This window comes from Podarcis bocagei (assembly GCF_964188305.1).
Source record: "Podarcis bocagei genome assembly, chromosome: 10".
Taxonomy (NCBI): domain Eukaryota; kingdom Metazoa; phylum Chordata; class Lepidosauria; order Squamata; family Lacertidae; genus Podarcis; species Podarcis bocagei.
This window is the reverse complement of record NC_138135.1, coordinates 14,768,816-14,794,239: the sequence shown is the minus strand read 5'-3', so window position 1 is coordinate 14,794,239 and position 25,424 is coordinate 14,768,816. Positions and strand designations below refer to the sequence as shown.

Genomic DNA, 25,424 nt, shown 5'->3' with positions numbered 1-25,424 from the left:
GCTCTGAGTGCCTCAGCCGTTGTGACTGGGCCAGCAAACCGTAATGAAAAGCTTATTTTTCCAATCTGCTTTGCTCAGGGTGCCTGCAAAATTGCACCCGTTCTGATTTCCTTCTTCGGAGCCTGTGAAAGATTGCTTTATTTGGGGATTTTTAAAGCAAAGCGTGCGGCACCGACAGCTCAAATCATCCCATAGTCTTAGCCACTGAAAGACAGACTTAAATCATCTGTGAAAGCAGATGTATGGAAGCCATCGTTGCTGCGCCACATGCCAAGATGTGGCAGTAAGGTCACAGGAAACATTGTGGTGGAGCATCAGAGTGTTGTAAACAAAAATTGCCCTTTTCCCTTATGGGGTATCCAAGAGCCCATATAGAGTCCTTACATAGGTTCCCTATTGGTAGGAGAAAATATGGTCAGAGGCCAACCAGAGAATATTGAGAAGCAAAGCAGCTAGTAAGCTTGATCTTTATTGATCTGTTGCAACAGGGTGCTCCCCTCACCCGCAGGAGAGGAAGAGGAACCCCAAAAAATGGCACACAAGGCCTTATAAAGACTTTTGAAATTGCCACCCTGTAGATCAAGACCACCCCCAGAAACATCATACATACATCACAGAAGGGGTGTAACCTAAGACCACCCCTCAGATACATCACACCTGCATCACAGAAAAGGCGGTCTAAAACAGAAATTTGAATATTGTTTTTCTCCTGTTGTTGTTTATCTCCTGTCTGGCAGGTTACTTGATTGGATTGCCTGGGGAGCCTGGCCAGTCTTTTGTAATGATAAATACTTAGTTCCTGGGCCAGGTCACAGGCTCACACCCTATTCAAACACAGACATACCCTTAAGACAGGATTTGTGAAGGAAAAGACAATGGGGAGGCTTTTCCATTTTGACCTTGCAGAGAAAAGATTTGGTCAGTTTAGGAATCAAAATGGTTCCAGGTTGGTCTTCCTGTGCTGATCTATGTACGTGTGGTTATGAACATTACCATATATCTAAGACCATAAAATTCCTATCACAAGAGTGAGGCCAAAAGTGCCAGGGACCACATCTAGGAATGGCAGCAGCCGTGCCCTGCTCTGAATGCTGCCCCTGGCAAGTTTGGGAAGGGGAGCAGAGGGCTCTTCAAACCTCTTGCAGCAGAGCTTGCTGATCCGGGGCTCTGGGGTGCAGTAATTGTCGGGATCTGCGTTCGACCGAGCTGATAATGTCAGCATCGCCCTTGAGCCAGTGCCACCAACTGGACTCATCTACTTCAGCCCCGACTGGGCCAGGCGAGCTGGGTAGCACTTCCAGAGACCACCTTCTGCACAGGAACAGGTCAAAGTGCTGTGGACTCACAGCTTAGAGTTGTGAGCACCGGATACACTCCCACAAGAAGACAGTCGTCGCACAACAGAGTATAGCAGAGTCTAGCAGAGTATATAAACAACTCGGAGAGCAGCTCTGTAGAATATCTTCTTTATTCTATAACTACAACTATAATACACAACTATATACAGAGCTAAATAGGTCTAAGCATAAATGAATGCTGCACTGCACTGACTGTCTGCAGCTGCTCTTAGCAGCAACCTTATCTCTACACACGATCTCTAACACTCAGTCTCTCTCTCTCCGACACACTGACTGACTGACTCTTTGATGTGGTGCTGGTGCAGAATAAGTAGAGAGCAGAACACGCCTCCTCCTCTCTGGAGAATCAGCAGACTCCTCAGGAGATTCTTGGAAATGGGAGGGGTGAAATCTCCTCAGATAACGCTCATCTTCCTCCGTAATCGCCCCCAATGATAATTGACACCCTGAGCCTCAGGCACATTCCCGTTCAGCAGAGTTAGAATCATAGAATCATAGAGTTAGAAGAGACCACAAGGGCCATCGAGTCCAACCCCCTGCCAAGCAGGAAACACAGGGAAGTGATGAGATTTATGGCTACATCGCTATGCTTTATTTCTTACTACGCAGACAGCAAAGAAATATACATCCTCTCTCTATGAAAGCAGAGAGCAACTGAACAAAGGAACAAAGGAACAGGAAACCACTAACGTCACATCCGTCTCCCGTCTCCAGTGAGACTTCCAACAGCCTGGAAGGTCTCTGGAATGTAAACAGAGTCCTTTGACTCTAAGCAGCTGCACAGTGGCACAAACAGAAACTAACATCCTCCCCCTTTCTGTGAACACCACAGAAACTAACAGTAATGATCCGTAGAAGCCTAGAATTGTAGAGTTGGAAGGGACCCCAGAGGAAGTCCAGGGTTTCCCAAACTTGGGTCTCCAAGTTGTTGGACTACAACTCTCATCATCCCATTGGTCCAGGGATAATGGGAACTGAAAGGGTCATGGGATTGCAGTTGCAAAGGCTGCTGGGATTGCTAGACGTTTTCCCGCTCTTTTGTGAGCTATATCACAAACAGATGTGCAAATATGGAGAACTGAACATAAGCTTGGAAAAATGAGAAACAGTAATACAGTGGTACCTCAGGTTACAGACGCTTCAGGTTACAGACTCCGCTAACCCAGAAATAGTACCTCGGGTTAAGAACTTTGCTTCAGGATGAGAACAGAAATCGCGCGGCGGCAGCAGCAGCAGGAGGCTGCCCCATTAGCTTAATGTGATACCTCAGGTTAAGAACAGTTTTAGGTTAAGAACGGACCTCTGGAACGAATTAAGTTCTTAACCCGAGGTACCACTGTGAGCAGATCAGTCCATTGCTAGCTGTGGCTGTTCTGACCTGGTCAAGCTGTGCCTTAGCGCATCTCCAGCAAAAGGGAGGCGCATGTGAGGGAACCCACATGCCTGCAGTAGTCATACTGATGTCTCTCTCATGCATCCTCTGCAGCGTAATGGCTAGACGTTTGAGTGCCCAGCTCCAGCTTTGCTTCATCCACATCTCCTTCACAAACGGTCTTCGAGAAGCAAGTCTCGCCTTCTGCCTCCCCACTCCAGAACTACCTCTCTGTTTATTAAAGGCAAGGCTTTTCAAGGAAAGCAGCAATTCAGCTCCGAAAGAAATTATACACTGGCCTTTTCTCATAATGCCTAATTCTCGTGGGAGAGTGGCATGTGAAACGAGAGCCAGGCATATAATATCTATATTATGAAGAAGCAGGCTAAAATAAAAAGGCCTTTGTATGGATGCTGGAGAACCCAACCAATTAATTGCCATTTTGTGGAGAGCTGACCAGAAGCTATCCTGATTCTTGGAGCGGAAAGCCTTTGTCTGTGTTTCTGCCTCTATTCCTCCCTCCCTCCCTCCCTCCCTCCCTCCCTCCCTCCCTTCCCAAGGTGCAGTTTAAGGGGGTCTTAAATTTTAAAACTTAGTTGTCTCTTTTGGGGAGCTGTGGGCATAATCTAGAATTCGGAGACTGCTGTGGGCTTCCATCCCCTTTCAGCAGACGGAAAGAAAGAGAGTGTACACACACACACACACACACACACACACACACACACTTTGCTTTTCTGTTTGGTGCAGCAGAATTAAAACAGATCCTCTGGAATTTGCATTACTTTACATAGAGTCTCCCCCAAAACCACCATCAAATGAAAGCTGGCATTGGTAGTTGGTGGACGAATGACACAGCTCTGTTAGATCCACAGCTCTTTATTACAGCGGTTAGAACTGCTCCTGGAGTCAGACAAACTGCAGCCTAGCTGGCTGCTTTATAGGAATACTAAGTAACTTGTAACAGTAAGGGACCGCTGACCATTAGGTCCAGTCGTGGCCGACTCTGGGGTTGCGGCGCTCATCTCGCTTTATTGGCTGAGGGAGCTGGCGTACAGCTTCCGGGCCATGTGCCTAAGCCGCTTCTGGTGAACCAGAGCAGCGCACGAAAACGCCATTTACCTTCTCGCCGGAGCGGTACCTATTTATCTACTTGCACTTTGACATACTTTCGAACTGCCAGGTTGGCAGGAGCAGGGACCAAGTAATGGGAGCTCACCCTTTCGCAGGGATTCAAACCGCCAGCCTTCTGATCGGCAAGTCCTAGGCTCTGTGGTTTAACCCACAGCGCCACCCGCGTCCCAACTTGTAACAGTAACAACTCCCAACCATCTAACCAATCAGTGAGCGACAGTTCTCAATCCTTCATTTGCATACTGGTGGCCCTGTGAGAACTGCAGCTAATCTTAATACGCAACAGTTGGCACAATTGGTTTTGTTTTTTTTAAATCACAAGCCTGGTGCTTTCCCATGCAACGAGAACGTTGAGCTAGTGTGGTGTAGTGGTTAGAGTTTCGGACTAGGGCCTAGGAGACCAGGGTTCAAATCCCCGCCATGGGGCTCAGTGGGTGACCTTGGGCCACTCACTGCCTCTCAGCCTAACCTACCTCACAGATTGTTGTGGGGGATTAAACGAGGAGGGGGGAATCTTGTACACCACCTTGAGCCCCTTAAAGCATACTCTCCAGCATTTCTCCAATGAAAATAGGGACATCCTATTCCATAATAATAATAATAATAATAATAATAATAATAATAATAATATACCCCGCCTATCTGACTGGGTTGCGCCAGCCACTCTGGCTTCCAACATGTATAAAAACATAAGAAAATGTTAAACATTAAAAACTTCCCCATACAGGGGATGTCTTCAGATGTCTTCAAAAGGTTGCATAGTTACTTATCTCTTTAGCTCTGGGGGTCCCATAACTCCATACCCTCCAACTTTTCTCCGATGAAAACAAGGAAAAGCGGACATTCTGGGATCAAATCAGAAACCAGGGCAGCTTCTGTAAATCCAGGAATGTCCCTGGAAAATAAGGACGTTTGGAAGGTCTGTTGGAGTAAAGGCAGGATGTATATGAAATAAGTAATAATATTGATCCAAGGCTCGGATCCTTGAGCTAAATATTGACTATGGAGAACTTTGGGCTCGGCTTTGTTCCTAAGGTAGCTCCTTCTCCCTCTCCAAGGCTTTCATCAGGCTGCTGAAGAAGAGCTGTCTTGCCCTGAGAACTGCTAGAGAGATCAAATAACCTCATTGCCTGAGGAGAGAGGGTGAGAGCATCTATTTAAGCTGTCTGTCAGCCTGAGATGTGGATGGAAAGCAGCTCCTGCGAACAAAAACCAAGTCTAAATATATGTAACCCCAGTGGTTTTTTAATCTTGTATTGCTTTGGGTTCCTTCCCCTTAACTTGGCCGTTCCTGCAAAGCAGAGAGGCGGCTCATAAATGCACTCAAACAACTAATTATCTCGTCTACTCCCTGCCTCGATCTTTTGGCCCAATGAACAGCAGAAATATGTTGAAATATCAGCAAGCACTAAGCAAAGCGTCTTCCCTCTAACACCCAGTGCGTCACCGGTCATACAGCTCCCATATGAGAGCATAATGCACAATGGAAGTTTTAAATGTGCATGAGAACGTCTCTCCCAGTTCCGTAATGCAGCTGTTTCAAGGAGATACATATGGGTGAGGAGTTGTCAGCGCACGTGGTCTGTACCAGGAATCAGAAGTTTTAAATTGCGTTTAGAAAATGGATTTCGCAATAGTTTGTGCTGTTTCTCACTGGGGTAGGGTTCCTGTGGCCAAAACTTATCAGCCTCCCCAGACGGAACAGGGCGTCTGTCCAAAGCACAGGCGCGTTTTGCTGAAAAATACTACGAATGCAGTTAAATTGGTCAGCAATTGCGATGTTGTTTTTAATCTAATCGGTATGTGAGAGGCTAAACTTGACTATTCACATTATTCACTATTTCCCCCAGTTCTTTCGATTTACGTATCCCTTCACACAGAAGGGATTTGCAATGCATGCGATAAAAATCCATTAGAACAAAACAAATGTACTCAATTACAGGTAGGTAGCCGTGTTGGTCTGCCATAGTCAAAATAAAAAAATTCCTTCCAGTAGCACCTTAAAGACCAACTAAGTTAGTTTTTGGTATGAGCTTTCGTGTGCATGCACACTTCTTCAGATACACTGAAACAGAAGTTGCCAGATCCTTCTATATAGTGAGAAGGTGGGGAGGGGTATTATTCAGAAGGGTGGTGGGAATGGGAGATTGGCAGGTAGCTGAGATGAGCCTGTTGACGACTCTTAACGACTGCAATAGGTCTTACAGGAAAAGGCAAGGGGTGAGAAGGTGAGAAATGGCTTAGTCATGTATAATGAGATAAGAATCCAATGTCTTTGTTCAAACCAGGTCTCTCCATGGTTTTAAGTTTGGTAATGAGTTGTACTCAAGGCATTGAGCCACAAAAATAATCTAGCTAAGTAAAATCAAATCAAAAATAAAATGACTTTCTGGAAGACTTCGGCTGTTCACTGTTGGGTGGGGGGAGAAGTATGCTAGGCTAAGAAGAATCTTTGTTCTCTTTCTCCCCCCCCCCAATAAATTATATTAAAGTTTTTGGGGGAAATATATACCAAAGTTGATCTCAAATACCCAATATCTTTTTATAATACCAAAGATAAAGGAAACTAAGTCAAAACACAAACCAAGCCACCTGCCTTGCTCCACCCTCTAGTCCCTGCTTCTCAATTTGTATTGCATTATTTTATGTACTGTGGCTTGCCGTTGTTTTATTGATTATAGTTTAGAAATCATTCATTGTAACTGTTGAGTGGATTTCTCTTTAACTTTTATATGTTGCTATTATTATTTTGTACTATTCTAATAATTGTTGAATGTTACTTTGTTTGACGTAGGTTGCTTATTTTAAAGTTTGTTTTATTATCACGTTTTTGTATTGCATTAGATTGTTATAAGACGTACATTTTTTGTTTCTTCAGCTTGTAAACTGCCTCAGGTATTGTAAGATAGAAAGGCGGTATACAAATAAAAAAATGATGATTATGATGATGAAAAAGAAGGAAAGAAAAAGGAACAAGCTAAGTAAAATCTGATTCTTTCAGCTATATATAGAAAATTATTAAAAGTGTCCACTCCAGCATAACACCCAAAACTTCCAATATTTTCTCAAACCCAGATGATCACAAGTTCATTTTCTTTTTCATGCAAAAACTCCATAAGTGGTTTCCAATCTTTAGTAAATATTGGCAGTGGTTTTTCTCTAATTAAACACGTCAACTTCGCCATCTCATCTCTGTTCTCATAGAGCCGGGCTCAGCAAATTTTTTCAGCAGGGGGCCAGTCCACTGTCCCTCCGACCTTGTGGGGGTCCAGACTGCATTTTGAGGGAAAAAATGAACGAATTCCTGTGCCCCACAAATAACCCAGAGATGCATTTTAAATAAAAGCACACATTCTACTCGTGTAAAAACACCAGGCAGGCCCCACAAATAACCCAAGAGTGCATTTGAAATAAAAGGAAACATTCTACTTATGTAAAAACATGCTGATTCCTGGACCGTCTGTGGGCCGGATTGAGAAGGCGATTCGTCTGGATGTGGCCCCTGGGCCTTAGTTTGCCTGCCCATGTTGTAGAGCATGCTGAGGGCTGGCCTTAGATCAACCCTGACCCTGACCTGAGTGTTGTCACTGGCACGTCACCCCCTTGTCCGTCTGTTTAGGTTTTGAATACCTTATTCTTGTTGGTTGCAATTGCACCTATTTCGCAGCTTTGATGTCATAGAATTCCTTCTGAGGTCACCTAGCTCCCCTGCATTCTGCACAATGCAGGATGCAACTACCATGCTTTTCCGTGTCTAAGACTAGGTTTTTCTACTCGAAAAGAATGTTCAAAAGGAGGGGGTAGTGGATATGGGGAACTATGCACTTGTCGGTGGCGATTGGTAGGGAGAATGGTGTTTCATAGAATCATAGAATCATAGAGTTGGAAGAGACCACAAGGGCCATCGAGTCCAACCCCCTGCCAAGCAGGAAACACCATCAGAGCACTCCTGACATATGGTTGTCAAGCCTTTGCTTAAAGACCTCCAAAGTAGGAGACTCCACCACACTCCTTGGCAGCAAATTCCACTGTCGAACAGCTCTTACTGTCAGGAAGTTCTTCCTAATGTTTAGGTGGAATCTTCTTTCTTGTAGTTTGGATCCATTGCTCCGTGTCCGCTTCTCTGGAGCAGCAGAAAACAACCTTTCTCCCTCCTCTATGTGACATCCTTTTATATATTTGTACATGGCTATCATATCACCCCTTAACCTCCTCTTCTCCAGGCTAAACATGCCCAGCTCCCTTGTTTGCTGCAAGGGTTGTTGTGGATTGGCTGCTGCAGTGGCCATTGGGCAGGCGAATGGCGGCTCGCTGGCAGATGTTGGGTTGCTTCTTTGACGTGTTCGATTTGTAGCGTCTGTTAGTTGGGTGAGTGATTTTTGGCATCCTCCCCCCCAAAAAAAAATACCTCAGTAACTCTGGGCATTCCCCCCTAAAAAAATCTCAGCAACTCTGGGCCACCTCCCCCCATTTCCTTAAATTCTAGTCTCCCAAAATAGGAGGCATGTTATACACGGGAATATACAGCACACCTTCCCTGGCAGATAGCCGTCTAACCTCTGCTTAAATGCGCCAAGAGCAGCACCTAGAACAAACTTCCTCGACCTCGGCCCTCCAGATGTTCTGGGACCACAATTCCCATCCTCCCTGACCACTGGTCCTGCTAGCTAGGGATCATGGGAGTTGTAGGCCAAAAACATCTGGAGGGCCGAGGTTGATGAAGCCTGACCTAGAACTAAGCGTAGTGAATATCTCTCGGGAACAGAAATAAGAAAGAAAGAGTTTGTTGTGCAGCAAAGTGGTGCTAAATTTACATGAGAAATCAAACTACAGTGGTACCTCAGGTTAAGAGCTTAATTCGTTCTGGAGGTTCGTTCTTAAGCTGAAATTGTTCTTAACCTGAGGTACCACTTTAGCTAATGGCGCCTCCTGCTGCCCCTGCACCACCGGAGCATGATTTCCGTTCTCATCCTGAAGCAAAGTTCTTAACCTGAGGTAATATTTCTGGGTTAGCGGAGTCTGTAACCTGAAGCATCTGCAATCCGAGGTACCACTGTACTTGTTTCTGCCATTGAGTAGATCATTTAGTAGGCAGGCCCTGACAAGCGCACACAAAGTTTCTCTTGCCTCGTTCCCCAGGTAGGGCTGGGCAGTATATTGATATATCTTCTAAAAGTCCACATTGTGATACTGGTTTCATAATTTTTGACCTGGCAATATATTGCGCATCATGATACATGTGTGTGTACTATGTAAACATCACACAGTGTGGGGCAAAACCGTGAAGCCAGCCAATGCCTCTTAAGATAGCTCCATCCTTATTTCAGACATGGTGATACAGTGGTACCTCGGTTTAAGAACTTAATTCGTTCTGGAGGTCCGTTCTTAACTTGAAACAGTTTTTAACCTGCTAATGGGGCCTCCCGCTGCGTGACTTCTGTTCTCATCCTGAAGCAAAGTTCTTTTTTTTAAAAAAATAAATATATATATATTTTTATTAGGAATTATTATTTCAAAATAAGGGACACGGGTGGCGCTGTGGGTAAAAGCCTCAGCGCCTAGGGCTTGCCGATCGAAAGGTCGGCGGTTCGAATCCCTGCGGCGGGGTGCGCTCCCGTTGCTCGGTCCCAGCGCCTGCCAACCTAGCAGTTCGAAAGCACCCCCGGGTGCAAGTAGATAAATAGGGACCGCTCTGGCGGGAAGGTAAACGGCATTCCGTGTGCCGCGCTGGCTCGCCAGATGCAGCTTCGTCACGCTGGCCACGTGACCCGGAAGTGTCTCCGGACAGCGCTGGCCCCTGGCCTCTTAAGTGAGATGGGCGCACAACCCTAGAGTCTGTCGACTGGCCCGTACGGGCAGGGGTACCTTTCCTTTATTTCAAAATAACAGTTTATCAAATATACATCATCCTCATCCCCCCCATTCCCCCCCTCCCCACTGAAGCAAAGTTCTTAACCCGAGTACTATTTCTAGGTTAGTGGAGTCTGTAATCTGAAGCATCTGTAAACTGAAGCGTCTATAACCCGAGGTACCACTGTATATCAGTATATCGTGATGTTTGGTAGTCCCTTGCTGAAGATCTTAGCCCCGTTGTATATTTCCATGTGCTTGCAAACCAAACACAAGTTCTGGCCCAGGATGTTGGCATCGGTCCACCGTCCACAGTTTGACTTCCTTTGGAAGCCAGTGCATTTTTAAAGCAGTTCTCCCTACAGAATATTAAGCCTTCTTCCCTTTCTGTCTCTCTCCCTCTCTCTCTCTCTCTCTCTCTCTCTCTCTCTCTCTCTCTCTCTCTCTCACACACACACACACGTGTTATGCAAGCGGATTTTGACTGCAGGCTTTGCTAAACATAGAGCATCCAGCAGACATCCTCTTCCAGAACTTGCTGTAACAATGTCAGTGGCGAGTGTCTCGTAGAGAGAGAGAGAGGTTTTTCTGCATTCCCATCCCTAAGTTTCACTTTGGACTGATGCAGTCGCTGACAGTTACATAACAGAGACCTTTCCTGCAATGCATTTCAAGGTAAACTTGCGGCCGCACTGCAGATCACTTGGCCAGCTCAGAGCCGGTGCTGTTTTGATTCTCCAAGGACTGTCGTTTTTGGGGTTGTTTCCTCCTGCTCCTCTAGACCAGTAGTTTCGAGGGAAGATATTTGAGCAAACAAAATGTTTCTAAAAGCCAAACTGCAGAACATATATAAGATTAGTTCAAGGAATTAATCTCAATGCTTTTTATTGCCCGTTCCCTTCAAAGATCTAAGACAGGGGTCAGCAACCTTTTTCAGCCGTGGGCCCGTCCACCTTCCCTCAGACCTTGTGGGGGGGGGGTCAGACTATATTTTGAAAAAAATATATGAATGAATTCCTATGCCCCACAAATAACCCAGAGATGCATTTTAAATAAAAGGACATATTCTACTCATGTAAAAACACCAGGCAGGCCCCACAAATTACCCAGAGATGCATTTTAAATAAAAGGACACATTCTACTCATGTAAAAACATGTTGATTCCTGGACCATCTGTGGGCCGGACTGAGAAGGCGATTGGGCCGGATCTGGCCCCTGGGCCTTAGGTTGCCTACCCCTAATCTAAGATATCCTGCTGATTTGATATCAGGCAGGAACCTTCACTGTCCCCTTTTTGGAGTCTGCTAAATACATCATTACTTAGGCAAACCTGCCCAGATATCTTAAATATTGCTGTGTGTCTTAATCTGTGTTTAGTTTATTGCTGATCTTAATGCTTTGAATCTTCACAACTTTTGTTTTTAGCTGTTTTACTGATAGTTGTATTGTTTTATTCTTTTGGGAAACCGCTTTGGGGTTCTTACAATCAAGCAGCCTACAAATTTTGTGAAATAGTAAACAGTATTCCCAGAGTTCACCAGAAAGAGAGACTGGTTGTTAAACCACTCTGGGAGTTGTTGCTCTGGGAGGAAAACAGCGGCCTCCTATTTCAGCGTGGTGAAAATTGTAGTGGTTAGAGTGTTGGATGCAGGAGTAGTAAAGGTAAAGGGACCCCTGACCATTTGGTCCAGTCGTGACTGACTCTGGGGTTGCGGCGCTCATCTCACCTTATTGGCTGAGGAAGCCGGCGTACAGCTTCCGGGTCATGTGGCCAGCATGACTAAGCCGCTTCTGGCGAACCAGAGCAGCGCACGGAAACGCCATTTACCTTCCCGCCAGAGCGGTACCTATTTATCTACTTGCACTTTGACGTGCTTTCAAACTGCTAGGTTGGCAGGAGCAGGGACCGAGCAACGGGAGCTCACCCTGTCGTGGGTATTTGAACCGCCGACCTTCTGATCGGCAAGTCCTAGGCTCTGTGGTTTAACCCACAGTGCCACCTGCGTCCCAGGACGCAGGAGACCAGGGTTCAAATTCTCACTTGCCCGTGCAGCTCACTAGGTGACCAGGTGCTGCCCCTCCACTCAACCTACCTCACAAGGGATTAGATGGGGAGGGAGAGAACCACGTATGCCACCCTGAGCAACTTGGAGAAAATGTGGGATAATAAATGCAATAAGTAAACAATAAAGAAGAAATAAAGCACCCTCAACAAATTACAGTTCCCAGGATTCTTTGGGGGAGGGCTTGACTGTTAATGTGGTATCATAGTGCTTTTAATGTAATGTGTGGATGTGGCCTAATTCTGGTTTTGCCCCATCCTCCTTAGAGCGTAAGACTCTTAATCGGAGGGTTGTGGGTTTGAGCCCCATGTTGGGCAAAAAAAAAAAAAAAATCCTGCATCTCAGGGGGTTGGACTAGATGACCCTCGTGGTCCCTTCCAGCTCTATAATTCTGTGATTCTAGGACAGCACTGGGATGGAGGAAGAAGACGAGGAAGCTGACAGGAAGTCCCACCCCTAGACTGGTTGTAAGAAAGGCAGGCAGGTGGAGGCTGGTTGAGGGCTTAACTGAGGTTGGTGGAGCAGCTGCCCCATTCATCCTCATGGACCAACTATCACAGTCCATGGCTTCCAGCATCCTTTGGTGGACTCGCATTGGGTTCCTGTCTTCTTTTACCTCTTGAGAACCCTGAAGCTGGTGTAGATTTCTGGATCTCACCCCCCCCCCCGGAATGTATTTCAAAACAGAGGCCATGATTCTCTGATTCTAACACAAGCCTCTCTTTTTTTTGCCCTGCTCCCAAGGTTTCTCCACCTAAAACTGCGTGCCTGTGTGTTTAGATGAGCAGTTTGCATTCTGCTTGAAGTATTGATGATAATAATATTCTGCAGCAGACTGTTTCTTAATCAAGAGTCGCTCCCAGGGTTTTCGTTTGCAAAAGCCTCTGTGTGGACTTGCTCTTCTGGCACAACTTACCGTAGATGCAGAGGTTTCGAGCAAATCTTGCTGTTAAGAATCTCTGGCTCCAGTCTGCCTACCTAACCATACATTTAAAGCACATTCCCACCAACACTGAGAACCCTGGAAACTGCCATTTACTGTGAATGGCGCTGCAGTTACCAGCACCCACAACAAACCGCAGCTCCCAGGATTCTTTGGGGGAGGAGGGAGTGTGCTTTAAATGCACAGTGCATACAAAACTTGAGTGCCATCAGTCCAACGCTGTGCATTGCTCTCCCATCAGAGGTTTGGCAGGCTTTCTCGCTATTGGCTATCAGGCGTATCTTGAAGACGTTTTTACCCCTGCAGTCCTGCGCAGCTGTTTAAACATTTTACAGATTATTTTGCGCTGCCTTTATGGTGTCTTATTCACACCGCCTCTGATATTTCGTGTGAGTTGCTGGCGGTCTGCATTTCAAAAACTGGGTTTTCCTGCCTTTTCACTGGATCCCAGGAGGTGAAGTGAGGACATGCGCACCTGCTCGTGAGGAGAGTCGCCAAGAAGAGTTGGCTCAGGGCTGATCAGTCTTAGCAGCTGCATTGTGTGAGTCATTGTGTGAGCGAATGCCCATGCGCAGGGTGTGGTTCATCCACTTGGTCATCTGCATTGTGCTTGTGGGAGGGGGCATACAGTTCCCAACTTGTTAGATCGGTGCTGTCCCCATCCAAACATATCATAAAAGTAAAGGGACCCCTGACCATTAGGTCCAGTCGTGGCCGACTCTGGGGTTGCGGCGCTCATCTCGCTTTATTGGCTGAGGGAGCAAGTGTACAGCTTCCAGGTCATGTGGCCAGCATGACTAAGCCGCTTCTGGCGAACCAGAGCAGCGCACGGAAACGCCGTCTACCTTCCTGCCAGAGCGGTACCTATTTATCTACTTGCACTTTGATGTGCTTTTGAACTGCTAGGTTGGCAGGAGCAGAGACCGAGCAACGGGAGCTCACCTCGTCGCGGGATTCGAACTGCCAACCTGATCATCAAGTCCTAGGCTCTGTGGTTTAACCCACAGCGTCACCCACGTCCCTAAACATATCATAGAATTGAGGAGTTGGAAAAGACCCCCAGGGGCATCTAGTTGCTCAGGGTGGCATATGTGGTTCTCTCCCTCCTCATCTAATCACAACAACCTTGTGTGGTAGGCCTCGGTCCAGTATACTTGAAGGAGCGTCTCCACCCCCCATTGTTCTGCCCGGACACTGAGGTCCAGCTCTGAGGGCCTTCTGGCGGTTCCCTCGCTGCGAGAAACCAAGTTACAGGGAGCCAAGCAGAGGGCCTTCTCGGTAGTGGCACCCGCCCTGTGGAACGCCCTCCCACCAGATGTCAAAGAGAAAAACAACTACCAGACTTTTAGAAGACATCTGAAGGCAGCCCTCTTTAGGGAAGCTTTTAATGTTTAATAGGTTATTGTATTTTAATATTTTGTTGGAAGCCGCCCAGAGTGGCTGGGGAAACAAAGCCAGATGGGCGGGGTATAAATAAATTATTATTATTATTATTATTATTATTATTATTATTATTATTATTATTATTATTATCATCATCATCATCATCATCATCATCCAACCCTCGTGATGCAGGAATCTTAACTAAACCATCTATGGCAGGTGGCCATCTAACCTTGACTTAGAAGGAGAGTCCACAACCTCCCGAGGGAGATTGTTCCACTGTCAAACAGCTCTTCCTGGTGTTTAGTTGGAATCTCTTGTAACTTGAAGCCATTGGTTTGAGTCCTACCCCTCAGGAGCAGGAGAAAACAATGTTGTTCCACTTTCCATGTGACAGCCTTTTAGATCTTTGACAATGGCTACCATATGGACGTAGTGGTAGGGAACACAATGGTTCGTTCTTTAAAAACTCCAGAACCTTATCAGTGTTTTCAGCCGAGAGAAGACAGCGAAGCAGGTAGAGACAATTGACCACCCTGGTGTCCCTTGAGATCAGCTGTTCTCAACCTGTGGGTCCCCAGATGTTGTTGGACTACAACTCCCATCATCCCTGAGCTCTGTTCTTGCTAGCTAGGGGTGATGGGAGTTGTAGTTCAACAACATCTGGGGACCCACAGGTTGAGAAAGGCTGCTTTAGATGTTTTGCACTTCAGCTCCCAGTGGCTGATGGGAGTTGTAGTCCAAAACCACTGGAGGGCACCAGGCTAATAGGAGCTGCTGTGATATAACACCCAATGAATCCATATGCATCTCTGGGCAGAAACGAGTCACAAAGTATTCAAATCAGCGCTGACCATAGAGGGCGAGAAAAGCAAGTGAGAAGGGAGATAATACATGAAAGCACATCTAAGACTGCCAGAGAATCTGTTTTCCAGATGGGGAAATGTCAGGTGCAAAGAGAAAACGATGGTGTTGACAATTGGAGTGGTTCACCTGCATTTTAACCCTGCGAATCTGCCAAGGCAACTTGTAAATTGTTATAACACCCACCACTTTAGACATGCACTCCGTATGACTTGGGAACCCTGTTAGTTTCCGCGCTGAGCTCTTGCACATGCTTCCAGGCGCATAAGTGCCACTGCTGGTCACGCTGGTCAAGGTGACTGGAAACCATTAAGGAATAGCTCATCGTCATCAAGTGATCCTGAATCTGCGTCCTGCAAGGAATTAATGAGGTGACCCCTAAACACCCAATCACTTAAGTGGGGAATGCATTGTGCTATCAGCAAAATCCTAGCTTCATGAAAATTAAAAGTCAGAGCGGCCAAAGAATGGCAAGGAGAAACATCTCATTAATTACGACTTGCTGATTCGCACTTATAGAGCTGCAGTTCGCTCTCCAATAGATGCTGCTGTCTGCTCCCCTTCAGAAAATCGTAAATCTGTCATAACCAATCACATATAGGTGCTCAGCTGTGATTGCAGAGCTCACAACATTTCCCCAAAGCCATAGCTTGGTGGCAGGAGCAGCTGTACTGCATCAAGAAGGCCCACCTCAAGTCCTATGGTGTCACTGTGCTTGGAATTTGGTGTGTGGTTCTGTTTGAGACGAGACACACGTGGTTAGGGGTAGGCAACCCAGTGCCCTCAAGATGTTGCAGGACTCCAGCTCCCATCAGCCTCAACCACTATGACCAGTGGTCAGGAACGATGGGAGATGTAGTCCTGCAAATATCTGAAGGGTACCAAGTTCTTCCTCCCTGCATTAGATGCATAGCTAAGCATTGAGTTTTGGTTTTATTCAATTTATTTATAATATGTTTACATAGACAGCTAAACATTGGGGTTTGGGTTTTATTCAATTTCTTTACAATAAATTTATATACATAGCTAAGAGTTGGGATTTTATTAAAGTATTTGCAAAAAGTAAACTTAACTTAGTACCAGTACTTAACTAGTAAAGGTAAAAAAAGGACAGTTAAGTCCAGTCAAAGGTGACTATGGGGTTGTGGCACTCATCTCACTTTCTGGCCGGGGGAGCCAGCGTTTGTCCACAGACAGCTTTCCAGGTCATGTGGCGAGCATGACTAAACCACTTCTGGCGCAACAGAACACCATGACGGAAACCAGAGTGCACGGAAACGCCATCTACCTTCTCGCCGGAGTGGTACCTATTTACCTACTTGCACTGGCGTGCTTTTGAACTGCTAGGTTGGCAGGAGCTGGGACAGAGCAACAGGAGCTCACCCCGTCGCGGGGATTTGAACCGCTGACCTTCTGATCAGCAAGCCCAAGAGGCTCAGTGGTTTAAGGGCTTGCAACAACAAACAAACAAATGGTAGGGCAAGAACAAACTTTGGTTACAACCCATGGTTTGTTTGAAGTGAGACAACCCATCAGCTTGAGTTTGGGCAGAACACTAAGCTAGTCCATGGCTTAGCTCTGGCTAGTGCAGCAGGAGGACGATGACCAGGGGAAGAGTGAAATAGATTTGATTTTCACTCCATACATTCCTTTTCTCTCATTCACGCTTAGCCATGCTTTGGATTACCATTGTATGAGAAACAGCTCAATAGATCACAGTATCCAGATATATATAAGGGCTTTTATTCTGCATTACATACTGCTCAACAATAACTATTTTGGGCGAAGGTACAGGTTAATATAATTTTGTACTGATGCCTTCGTTTTGAATTTAGCAGCATGGCACAAATCGCCACTGCTGTGTAACCGGCAGGTTTTTTTGGCGGGGGGGGGGGGGGTTAAATCTCCAGGTGCTTTAAAAGAGATCCATTTATCTATATTTTTTCTGTCTCAGTACTAGGAAGCTGAGAACCAAGAATAGAAAGCGGGGTGGGGGGAATTATTTGTTGCATGATGAAGAAGTAATTCCATTATCTGCAGGAGGGCTGTTTCAAAGGGCAGGCTTTGTGACAAAGAGACGCATGGGAAGAACTGCAGGGAAGAGGGCAGGACAAAGGGCTTCTGTGGCTGTAGCAGCAGATGGCAGGAACTGGGAAAGTTCAGCAGCCAGCGGGCATCTCTGCAAGCTGGCTTTGGGGTTCCCGGCAGGTTACCATCAGGGCAGGTTTTAGACCGGAATAGAATCAAGCGGAAATATCCTCTTGAGTTTTGTAAGTGGATGCAAGCAATTCCTGCCATATAGAACGCTGTCGATTATATACCAGGCGCCCGGATGCTCAGAATGCTCTCCTCTCCCTGTCGCAGCTGATGAGCAGGATATTTTCTCTCTCTTCCCCAGGTGTTGGTAATCTTTGGTCCTCCGGGTGTTGCTAAGCTACAACTCCCACCAGCTTCAGCAAGCAGGGCCAATGGCCAGGGATGATGGGAGTTGTAGTTCAGCAGGGCCTGGCAGGGCAGAGGTTCTGTACACCTGCTTTTCACCAAAAGGATTTTTTGGGGGGGAGTAGATCCACTTTTGCGGAGGGATCCAGAAGTGTCCCCAAACTGCATACCTGCTCCTTCAGAGGAACTGTAATGACAGTCTTGTGGCAGTCTTATTATGAGTAGAGTTGGCAGGCATTTGGAACATGTTAGTAGATTGTACTGATTTATTTTTGTATAGATCCCACGGTCCTCTATTTGCTGTTGAACCAAAACACCCGTCCTTTTTGCCCTTTGGCCACGCTGACTGCCCGCCGAAGGCCTGTAGTTCAGTCATAGAATCATAGAATCATAGTTGGAATAGACCACAAGGGCCATCGAGTCCAACCCCCTGCCAAGCAGGAAACACCATCAGAGCACTCCTGACATATGGTTGTCAAGCCTCTGCTTAAAGACCTCCAAAGTAGGAGACTCCACCACACTCCTTGGCAGCAAATTCCACTGTCAAACAGCTCTTACTGTCAGGAAGTTCCTCCTAATGTTTAGGTGGAATCTTCTTTCTTGTAGTTTGGATCCATTGCTCCGTGTCCGCTTCTCTGGAGCAGCAGAAAACAACCTTTCTCCCTCCTCTATATGGCATCCTTTTATATATTTGAACATGGCTATCATATCACCCCTTAACCTCCTCTTCTCCAGGCTAAACATGCCCAGCTCCCTTAGCCGTTCCTCATAAGGCATCGTTTCCAGGCCTTTGACCATTTTGGTTGCCCTTCTCTGGACACGTTCCAGTTTGTCAGTGTCCTTCTTGAACTGTGGTGCCCAGAACTGGACACAGTACTCCAGGTGAGGTCTGACCAGAGCAGAATACAGTGGCACTATTACTTCCCTTGATCTAGATGCTGTACTCCTATTGATGCAGCCCAGAATTGCATTGGCTTTTTTAGCTGCCGCGTTTAGAGCACTGGCTTTGCAGGCCCTGGGTTCAAATCCTAGCATATCTCGGTTGGGCTCTCATCAATTGGTCTCGTTCAGTTGTCTTGTTTTCTTTTTCTCTACTCAACTTTCTCCGTTAGGAAACTACTGAAAGACTGCTGTGACCCTGGGCGCTTCTTTGCCATGACTAAAGAGAACTCTCCGGTGGGGAAGAACCTGTGGTATGACGGGGAATTTCTGTACTCCTTCACCATTGACAACGAAACCTTCTCCCTTTTCCCAAAGGTCAGTGACCCTCTTGTTTATTTTTTTCTGTTGTTTGCATTTATTCATTTCTTCTGGAACGCCTTTGCTGATACGAAAAGGCCCAGATGCCGAACAAACTACAATCCCTGGGATTCTGCAGGTGTAGCAGCGCCACAAACAGCAACAGACAGTGTGGTGCAGTGTCAGACTAAGGCCTGGGAGAGCAGGGTTCGAATCACCACTCGGCCTTGAAGCTCACTGGGTGGCCTTGGGCCAGGCATCGCCTTTCAGCCTAACCCGCCTTGCAGGGTTTCTTGTGGAATTAAATGAGGGGGCTAGAACCACATACACCACCTTGAGCTGCTTGGAGAACCATAGAATTGTAGAGTTGGAAGGGACCCTGAGGGCCACACAGGGTTGCCATATGTCCTCTTTTTCCAGGACATGTCCTCTTTTTCAGGTCTGATTGGCATATGTCCTCTTTTCCCCAGCACACGTCCTCTTTTTCAGGATTAAAACTTCTATCAAGGTAGATTTTTAAAATTTCTGGGTTTTTTTGTTTCCAGTAACCCAAGAAATTTTTTTTAGTGCATTAGACTCAGATCTAAGATACTTAGCTAAGCTAGTCTGCAGCAGAGAATCAGAGCAGCATCTTAAACTAGCTACATACTGTATAAATCCCTTCTCTTGTGGCTGAACTAAAAGGACACTGGCTCAGCTACAAGATTTTGGAGAAGGAGTCTGGGAGGGCAAGAGTTAACATCCCCCCTGTCCTTAAGGAGAGCCCATTATGTACATGTTAGGTAAAGGTAAAGGGACCCCTGACCATTAGGTCCAGTCGTGACCGACTCTGGGGTTGCGGCGCTCATCTCGCTTTATTGGCCGAGGGAGCCGGCATACAGCTTCCGGGTCATGTGGCCAGTATGACTAAGCTGCTTCTGGCGAACCAGAGCAGTGCACGGAAATGGCGTTTACCTTCCCACCAGAGCGGTACCTATTTATCTACTTGCACTGGTGTGCTTTCGAACTCCTAGGCTGGCAGGAGCAGGGACCGAGCAACGGGAGCTCACCCTGTCGCGGGGATTTGAACCGCCAGCCTTCTGATCAGCAAGCCCTAAGCTCTGTGGTTTAACCCACAGCGCCACCCATGTCCCTATGTGCATGTTAAAAACAGTTTAATAAATTGTTCTGTGCACACTTATGTTTGCAAAGATGTGAACATGAGTCCAAATACTTACATGTGGCAAGTGAGGGAGCAATATGTTGTATTATGATGATGATGGTGATGTTGAAAGTTAGGAACATTGCTACTAGCAATATGTCACAGCTTCTATAGCCTACGTATAGTAGGGGCATTTGAAACGAGAGTCTTCCTAGCGAACCGTAGTTAAAAGTAGGAGTTGGCAAATGTGTCCTCTTTTTTGCTTTTCAAAATATGCCAACTCTATTTAGTCCAACCCCCTGCACTGTTGCCCCTGAATAGGCTTCAACCAACCACCAACCTTCTGGTTAACAGCCGTACGCACTGACCCATTGGAAAGGTGGGATATTAATACAATAAAATGGAACAAATTAATATGCTTTAAATATATGGTGCAGATGTAGCATGTTGCTTTTTAGTTATTCTTTTTAACAAGGAATAGAATCATAGAATCATAGAGTTGGAAGAGACCACAAGGGCCATCGAGTCCAACCCCTCGGAAATGAAAAAAGAAATGAAATGAAAAAAGAAAATTAAAGAATAAATACACTCAAGCACACTAATAATAATAATAGCATTAGACTACCATCAGTTCAGTTTGCAGGCACAGTGACCATCCACACGCAGCAGATGTGGCGTGTTGAATAATATCACTAAAAGCTCCTTCGGGTCGAAAAAATTTGGGGACTGTTGCTGCTGCTGTTGTTTTCTCCATTTAACAGCAATAGTTCTAGAACTTTCCTTGTGCAGACTTTGAGTGGCCCCTTCCCTGCTCTGCATCCTTTGCCTCTACAGTGGTGCCCTGCAAGACAAATGCCTCGCAAGACGGAAAACTCGCTAGATGAAAGAGTTTTCCGTTTTGGAGGTGCTTCGTAAAACGAATCTCCTATGGGCTTGCTTCGCAAGACGACAATGTCTTGCGAGTTCCTGCTGGTTTTTTCCCCTTCCCCCCCTTTTCTAAGCCGCTAAGCTGCTTATCAGCTGATCCGATCAGCAGATTAGCCGCTAATAGCGCTAATCCACTAATCCTTCAATGGGTTTGCTTCGCAAGACGAAAAAACCGCTAGACGAAGAGAATCACAGAACGGATACTTTTCGTCTTGCGAGGCACCACTGTACAGTGGTGCCTCAGGTTACGTACTTAATTCGTTCCGAAGGTCCGTTCTTAACCTGAAACTGTTCTTAACCTGAGTTAAGCTAATGGGGCCTCCCGCTGCTGCCATGCCGCCGCTGCACAATTTCTGTTCTGATCCTGAAGCAAAGTTCTTAACCCGAGGGACTATTTCTGGGTTAGCGGAGTCTGTAACCTGAAGCGTATCTAACCTGAAGCGTATCTAACCCAAGGTACCACTGTATATGTGTCAGATAAGAATGGGCAGATAAGGACAGAAGAAAGAAGGTCCTCCTTCACGCCGTGCACAGTTAACCTGTGGAACTCACTGCTGCAGACTTGAATGTCGGCTGCGGACTTGAATGGCTTCAAAAGAGGGTTAGATATCTAATGTGGTAGATATTGAAAAATGATGTGGAAATAAACAAGTAGAATATGGGATTTGAACGGTTTGATATAATTTTTTTTGGAAGAAAATAAGAGTTTTTAGGTAAAGAGGAATGATATTAAGATTAGATTAGAATATGCAGAATGAGAAAACATTAGAAAGAACTGGAAGGGGAAGTTGAGGGAAGTCTATGGGTGGGTGGAAATGGGATGTACAGTGGAGGCTTGGGTTGCAAAGATGATCCGTGCAGGATGCACGTTCGCAACCCGCAGCGTTTGCAATCTGCGTCTTCGCATGCGTGGGTTGTGATTCGGCGCTTCTGAGCATGTGCAAAGCGCGATTTAGCGCTTCTGCGCATGCGCGGTCGCCGAAACCCGGAAGTAACCCATTCCAGTACTTCCAAGTTTCGGTGGTCCGCAACCCGGAAAAAACGCAACCTGAAGCGTCTGTAACCCGAGGTGTGACTGTATGCTTATTTTCTTATGTGATTTGTGTTAATGGATTATGCTGATTAAATTGTAAAATTGAATTTAAAAAAATATTTTAAAAAAGGAGGGTTAGACAAACTTGTGGGAAAGAGGGCTATCGGTGGCTATGCTGTGGTGACACAGTTGGACGCAGCCATGTTTCTGAACATCAGTTGCTGGAATCTTGCTTGCTGGTTTCTCACGGGCACCCTGGTTGGCCACGTGAGATTCAGGAAGACCTTTTTGACAGCAAGAGCTGCTCAACAGTGGAGTGGTCTCCCTCAGAAATTGATGGACTCTCCTTGAAGGCTGTTAAGCAGGGGTTGGGTGGCCATCTGTCATGGATGCTGTAGCTGAGATTCCTGCATTGCCCGGGGTTGGACTAGATGACCCTTGGTTCCCTTCTAGCTCTGCAGTCTGTGAGTCTATCACTGGCCGGATCCGTCAGGTTCTATTTAATGTTCTTCCCAATGAAGGAAAAAAACTGAATAATATTATAATTTTATAATACCTAACTGCGAAGATACACAGAATGAAAGGGTTTAAGGTCAGTGAGAAAGAGGAGGATTGGTTTGAGGAGATATTGAATTATTTGGGTAGGTTTGAACAATTTGGGGCAATTAAAATGTTAAAAGTTAAATAAACCTTGTGGATGGAGGAGTGCTAACATGTATAAAATTGTACATATGGTTGATTTGAATATGTTATTATTGATTATGTATACCCAATGTATCAGCTGCCTGGGGGGTTTCGCTGTTGGTGTTTGATTGTTGGTAAAAACATAAAAATCTAAATAAATAAATTTAATTTTCTTCAAGCAGCAGCATCAATAAAATTTATACGCCGCTTGGTTGTAGAAAACCTCAAAGCGGTTGACAAAAAGGCGAGGCAATCAAAATCAAAATTTGCTTTAAAACATACAAAAGTCAAAATACTAAAAACTGATTAAAATTGCCTTAACAAAGGGAAGCTCTTTTAATTTCCGTTTGTTCTTCAGTTGGGGCAAAGCACGGGAAAACAATGGGGACGTGCAGGCAAACCACACGCTTTTTATTCTGAATTAAGCCCTGAGTATGGGAGCGAGGCTGGCTCTCAAATAAATTGCACGTAGGAGTCCGGCCCTGAGGCTTAGTCATGGCCTTTGTCATTCTCGTTTCGTGACATCCCACGTCCAGCCGCCGCCATTGTTACATCTGCCTTCGGTTTAATGAATGAAGCTTGCAGTGTTGCAGATGCCTAAGGGAGAAGAGACGTGTCGAAACCCAAACAATCATTGCCAGGACTGTATTTTGATTCTTCCCCCTCACACCCCCTCCAAAGGCTGCTGGCAAGCACCTGCAGACAAAGACATCTTTTATCAATGCACACATAAAGTAGTGCTATTGAGATGAATAGAGAGCCAGCGTGGTATACGGTCAGAGTGTCGGACTAGGACTTTGGAGAGATCAGGGTTCAAATCCTCCTTTGGCCCCTTTGCTGGGTGACCTTGGGCCAGTCCCTGCCTACCAGCCTGGCGTACCTCACAAGGCTGTTGTGGGGATTGAAGGAACCATGTATGCCATCTTGAGCCACCTTGGAGAAAAAGAAGCTGGGGTATAAATTCAGCAAAAAATGATGAATAAAAATATTGATACCTTTTTTTATGCTGGAAAAGCCCCCCTCGGCTTATACTCGAATTAGGCGGTCGGGCTGCTTGTTCTTCCTCTGCCTCTGATGCCACCACCAGGTTTGTGGTATGGTGAACCAGCTTATACTCGAGTCTATAAGTTTTTGTGCTAAAATTAGGTGCCTTGGCTTATATTCGGGCCGGCTTATACCCGAGTATATACGGTATATGAAGTACGAGTATTCTGCAAAATTCAGATATTTTGCCTCACAGAGGGGGGCAAGATGGGGGGGGGACTGACCTCAGAACTATTCCAAGATCTTTTCCTGCCTCTGTGTTTTGCCAAAGAGGAATGCCCTAACGTTTTTATCGGATGAAACCACCCTTGATCCGAAAGGCCTTGGAAACTTTGTTGGCTCTGAATTCATAACTTGAATTATTAAGTTTTCTGTAGCTCCCTCTTCATTTTTCAAAACATAGAATAATGTGGATTAAGGACTCTGAAGAATGGCACCTATTACTGCCACCTTCCCAGCAATAAGCGGAGAATTTGGGGGAAGCTAAACACTCCTTTCAGCAAGTCTTCAAAAGCTTTGCAACTTCTTCTAAAAACAAGTCCTGCTTTGAAATGCTCAGAGGATGTGGCGAGGCTGCAGAAGGGGCTGTTGTGCTCCTGATTTAATCAGAGCAGTATTTCTTCAGCAGAAAAATAATTTTTCTTCTCCACCAGCTCGAGGCATTGATGCATTCCGAGTTTGCTATTCTCCTACTTTTAAAGAACTGATTTATACCTAACTAGCAGCCTTGTATCCAAGGTTGCTTGGGAATTCTGAGAAAGAAAGAAAGAAAGAGAAGAAGATTCAGTCTACCATCTTGATTCAAAATAGCATCTAAATGTATCTAGAATTAAAATAGTATCTTGAGATTACTTCAATTGACTTCATGGTAGACAGACAGACAGACAGACAGACAGACAGACAGACACACACACACACACACACACACACACACACAAACACTCCATTTCTGTGATTGTAAAAGGTAAAGGTAAAGGGACCCCTGACCATTAGGTCCAGTTGTGACAGACTCTGGGGTTGCGGCGCTCATCTCGCTTTATTGGCCGAGGGAGCCGGTGTTTGTCCGCAGACAGCTTCCGGGTCATGTGGCCAGCATGATTAAGCTGCTTCTGGTGAACCAGAGCAGCACACGGAAACGCCGTTTACCTTCCCGCCGGAGCGGTACCTATTTATCTACTTGCACTTCGACGTGCTTTCGAACTTCTAGGTTGGCAGGAGCAGGGACCGAACAACGGGAGCTCACCCCGTCGTGGGGATTTGAACCACCAACCTTCTGATCAGCAAGTCCTAGGCTCTGTGGTTTAACCCACAGCGCCACCTGCGTCCCTAGTAATTGCAGTAATTGTCCCTAGTGATTGTAGTAACACTGAATAAGCAGATTGATGAAGGTAAATAATGGCATTCTGAAAGCGTACAATAAATATGACCATTTTGCTTAAAATATATCAAAGCCTTATTGAGCATTTGGAAGGCAAAAACTCCTTTGGGGGAAATTGGGTAATAGGGAACTATATTTTTTTCTGAATCTATCACTCTCCTGTTCTTTTCGCTCTTTAGCAAAAAAATGTATTTATCTTCCATATTCCCAGTACTAAAATTTTCCATTTGTGAACAAACAACAGTTTTGCTGTTGCTGCTGTGATATAGAAAATGTGTTCTGTGTGGTTGGAGGGGATGTTTTATTGTCCCAGATGAGCAGCTGTTCAGAAGTTTTCACAGCTAAATTTGCTGCAAAAAAGGAAAATGATGCAGTAAGAATTGCTAGCCAGTGGCCCATCTAGTCCAGAAACCCGTTCTCACAATGGCCTACCAGATGCCTGTGGAAAACCCCAAGCAGGACCCGGCCACAAGAGCAATCTCTCCTCTCGTGGTTTCCAGCAACTGGTACTTAGAACAGTGGCGTAGCGTGGGTTGTCAGCACCCGGGGCAAGGCAAGTAATTTGTGCCCCC

At 45.9% G+C, this 25,424-nt stretch overlaps 1 protein-coding gene across 1 annotated transcript in view; it reads left to right on the top strand.

Annotated features, from left to right (window-relative positions):
- The window catches only part of ST8SIA1 (ST8 alpha-N-acetyl-neuraminide alpha-2,8-sialyltransferase 1), a 100,211-nt gene that overhangs the window by 23,903 nt on the left and 50,884 nt on the right, over positions 1 to 25,424 (top strand). Inside the window, exon 2 of the mRNA XM_081210429.1 lies at positions 18,519 to 18,663. Coding sequence (XP_081066555.1) covers positions 18,519 to 18,663 — 145 coding nt within the window. The remainder of the gene's footprint in view (positions 1 to 18,518; positions 18,664 to 25,424) is intronic.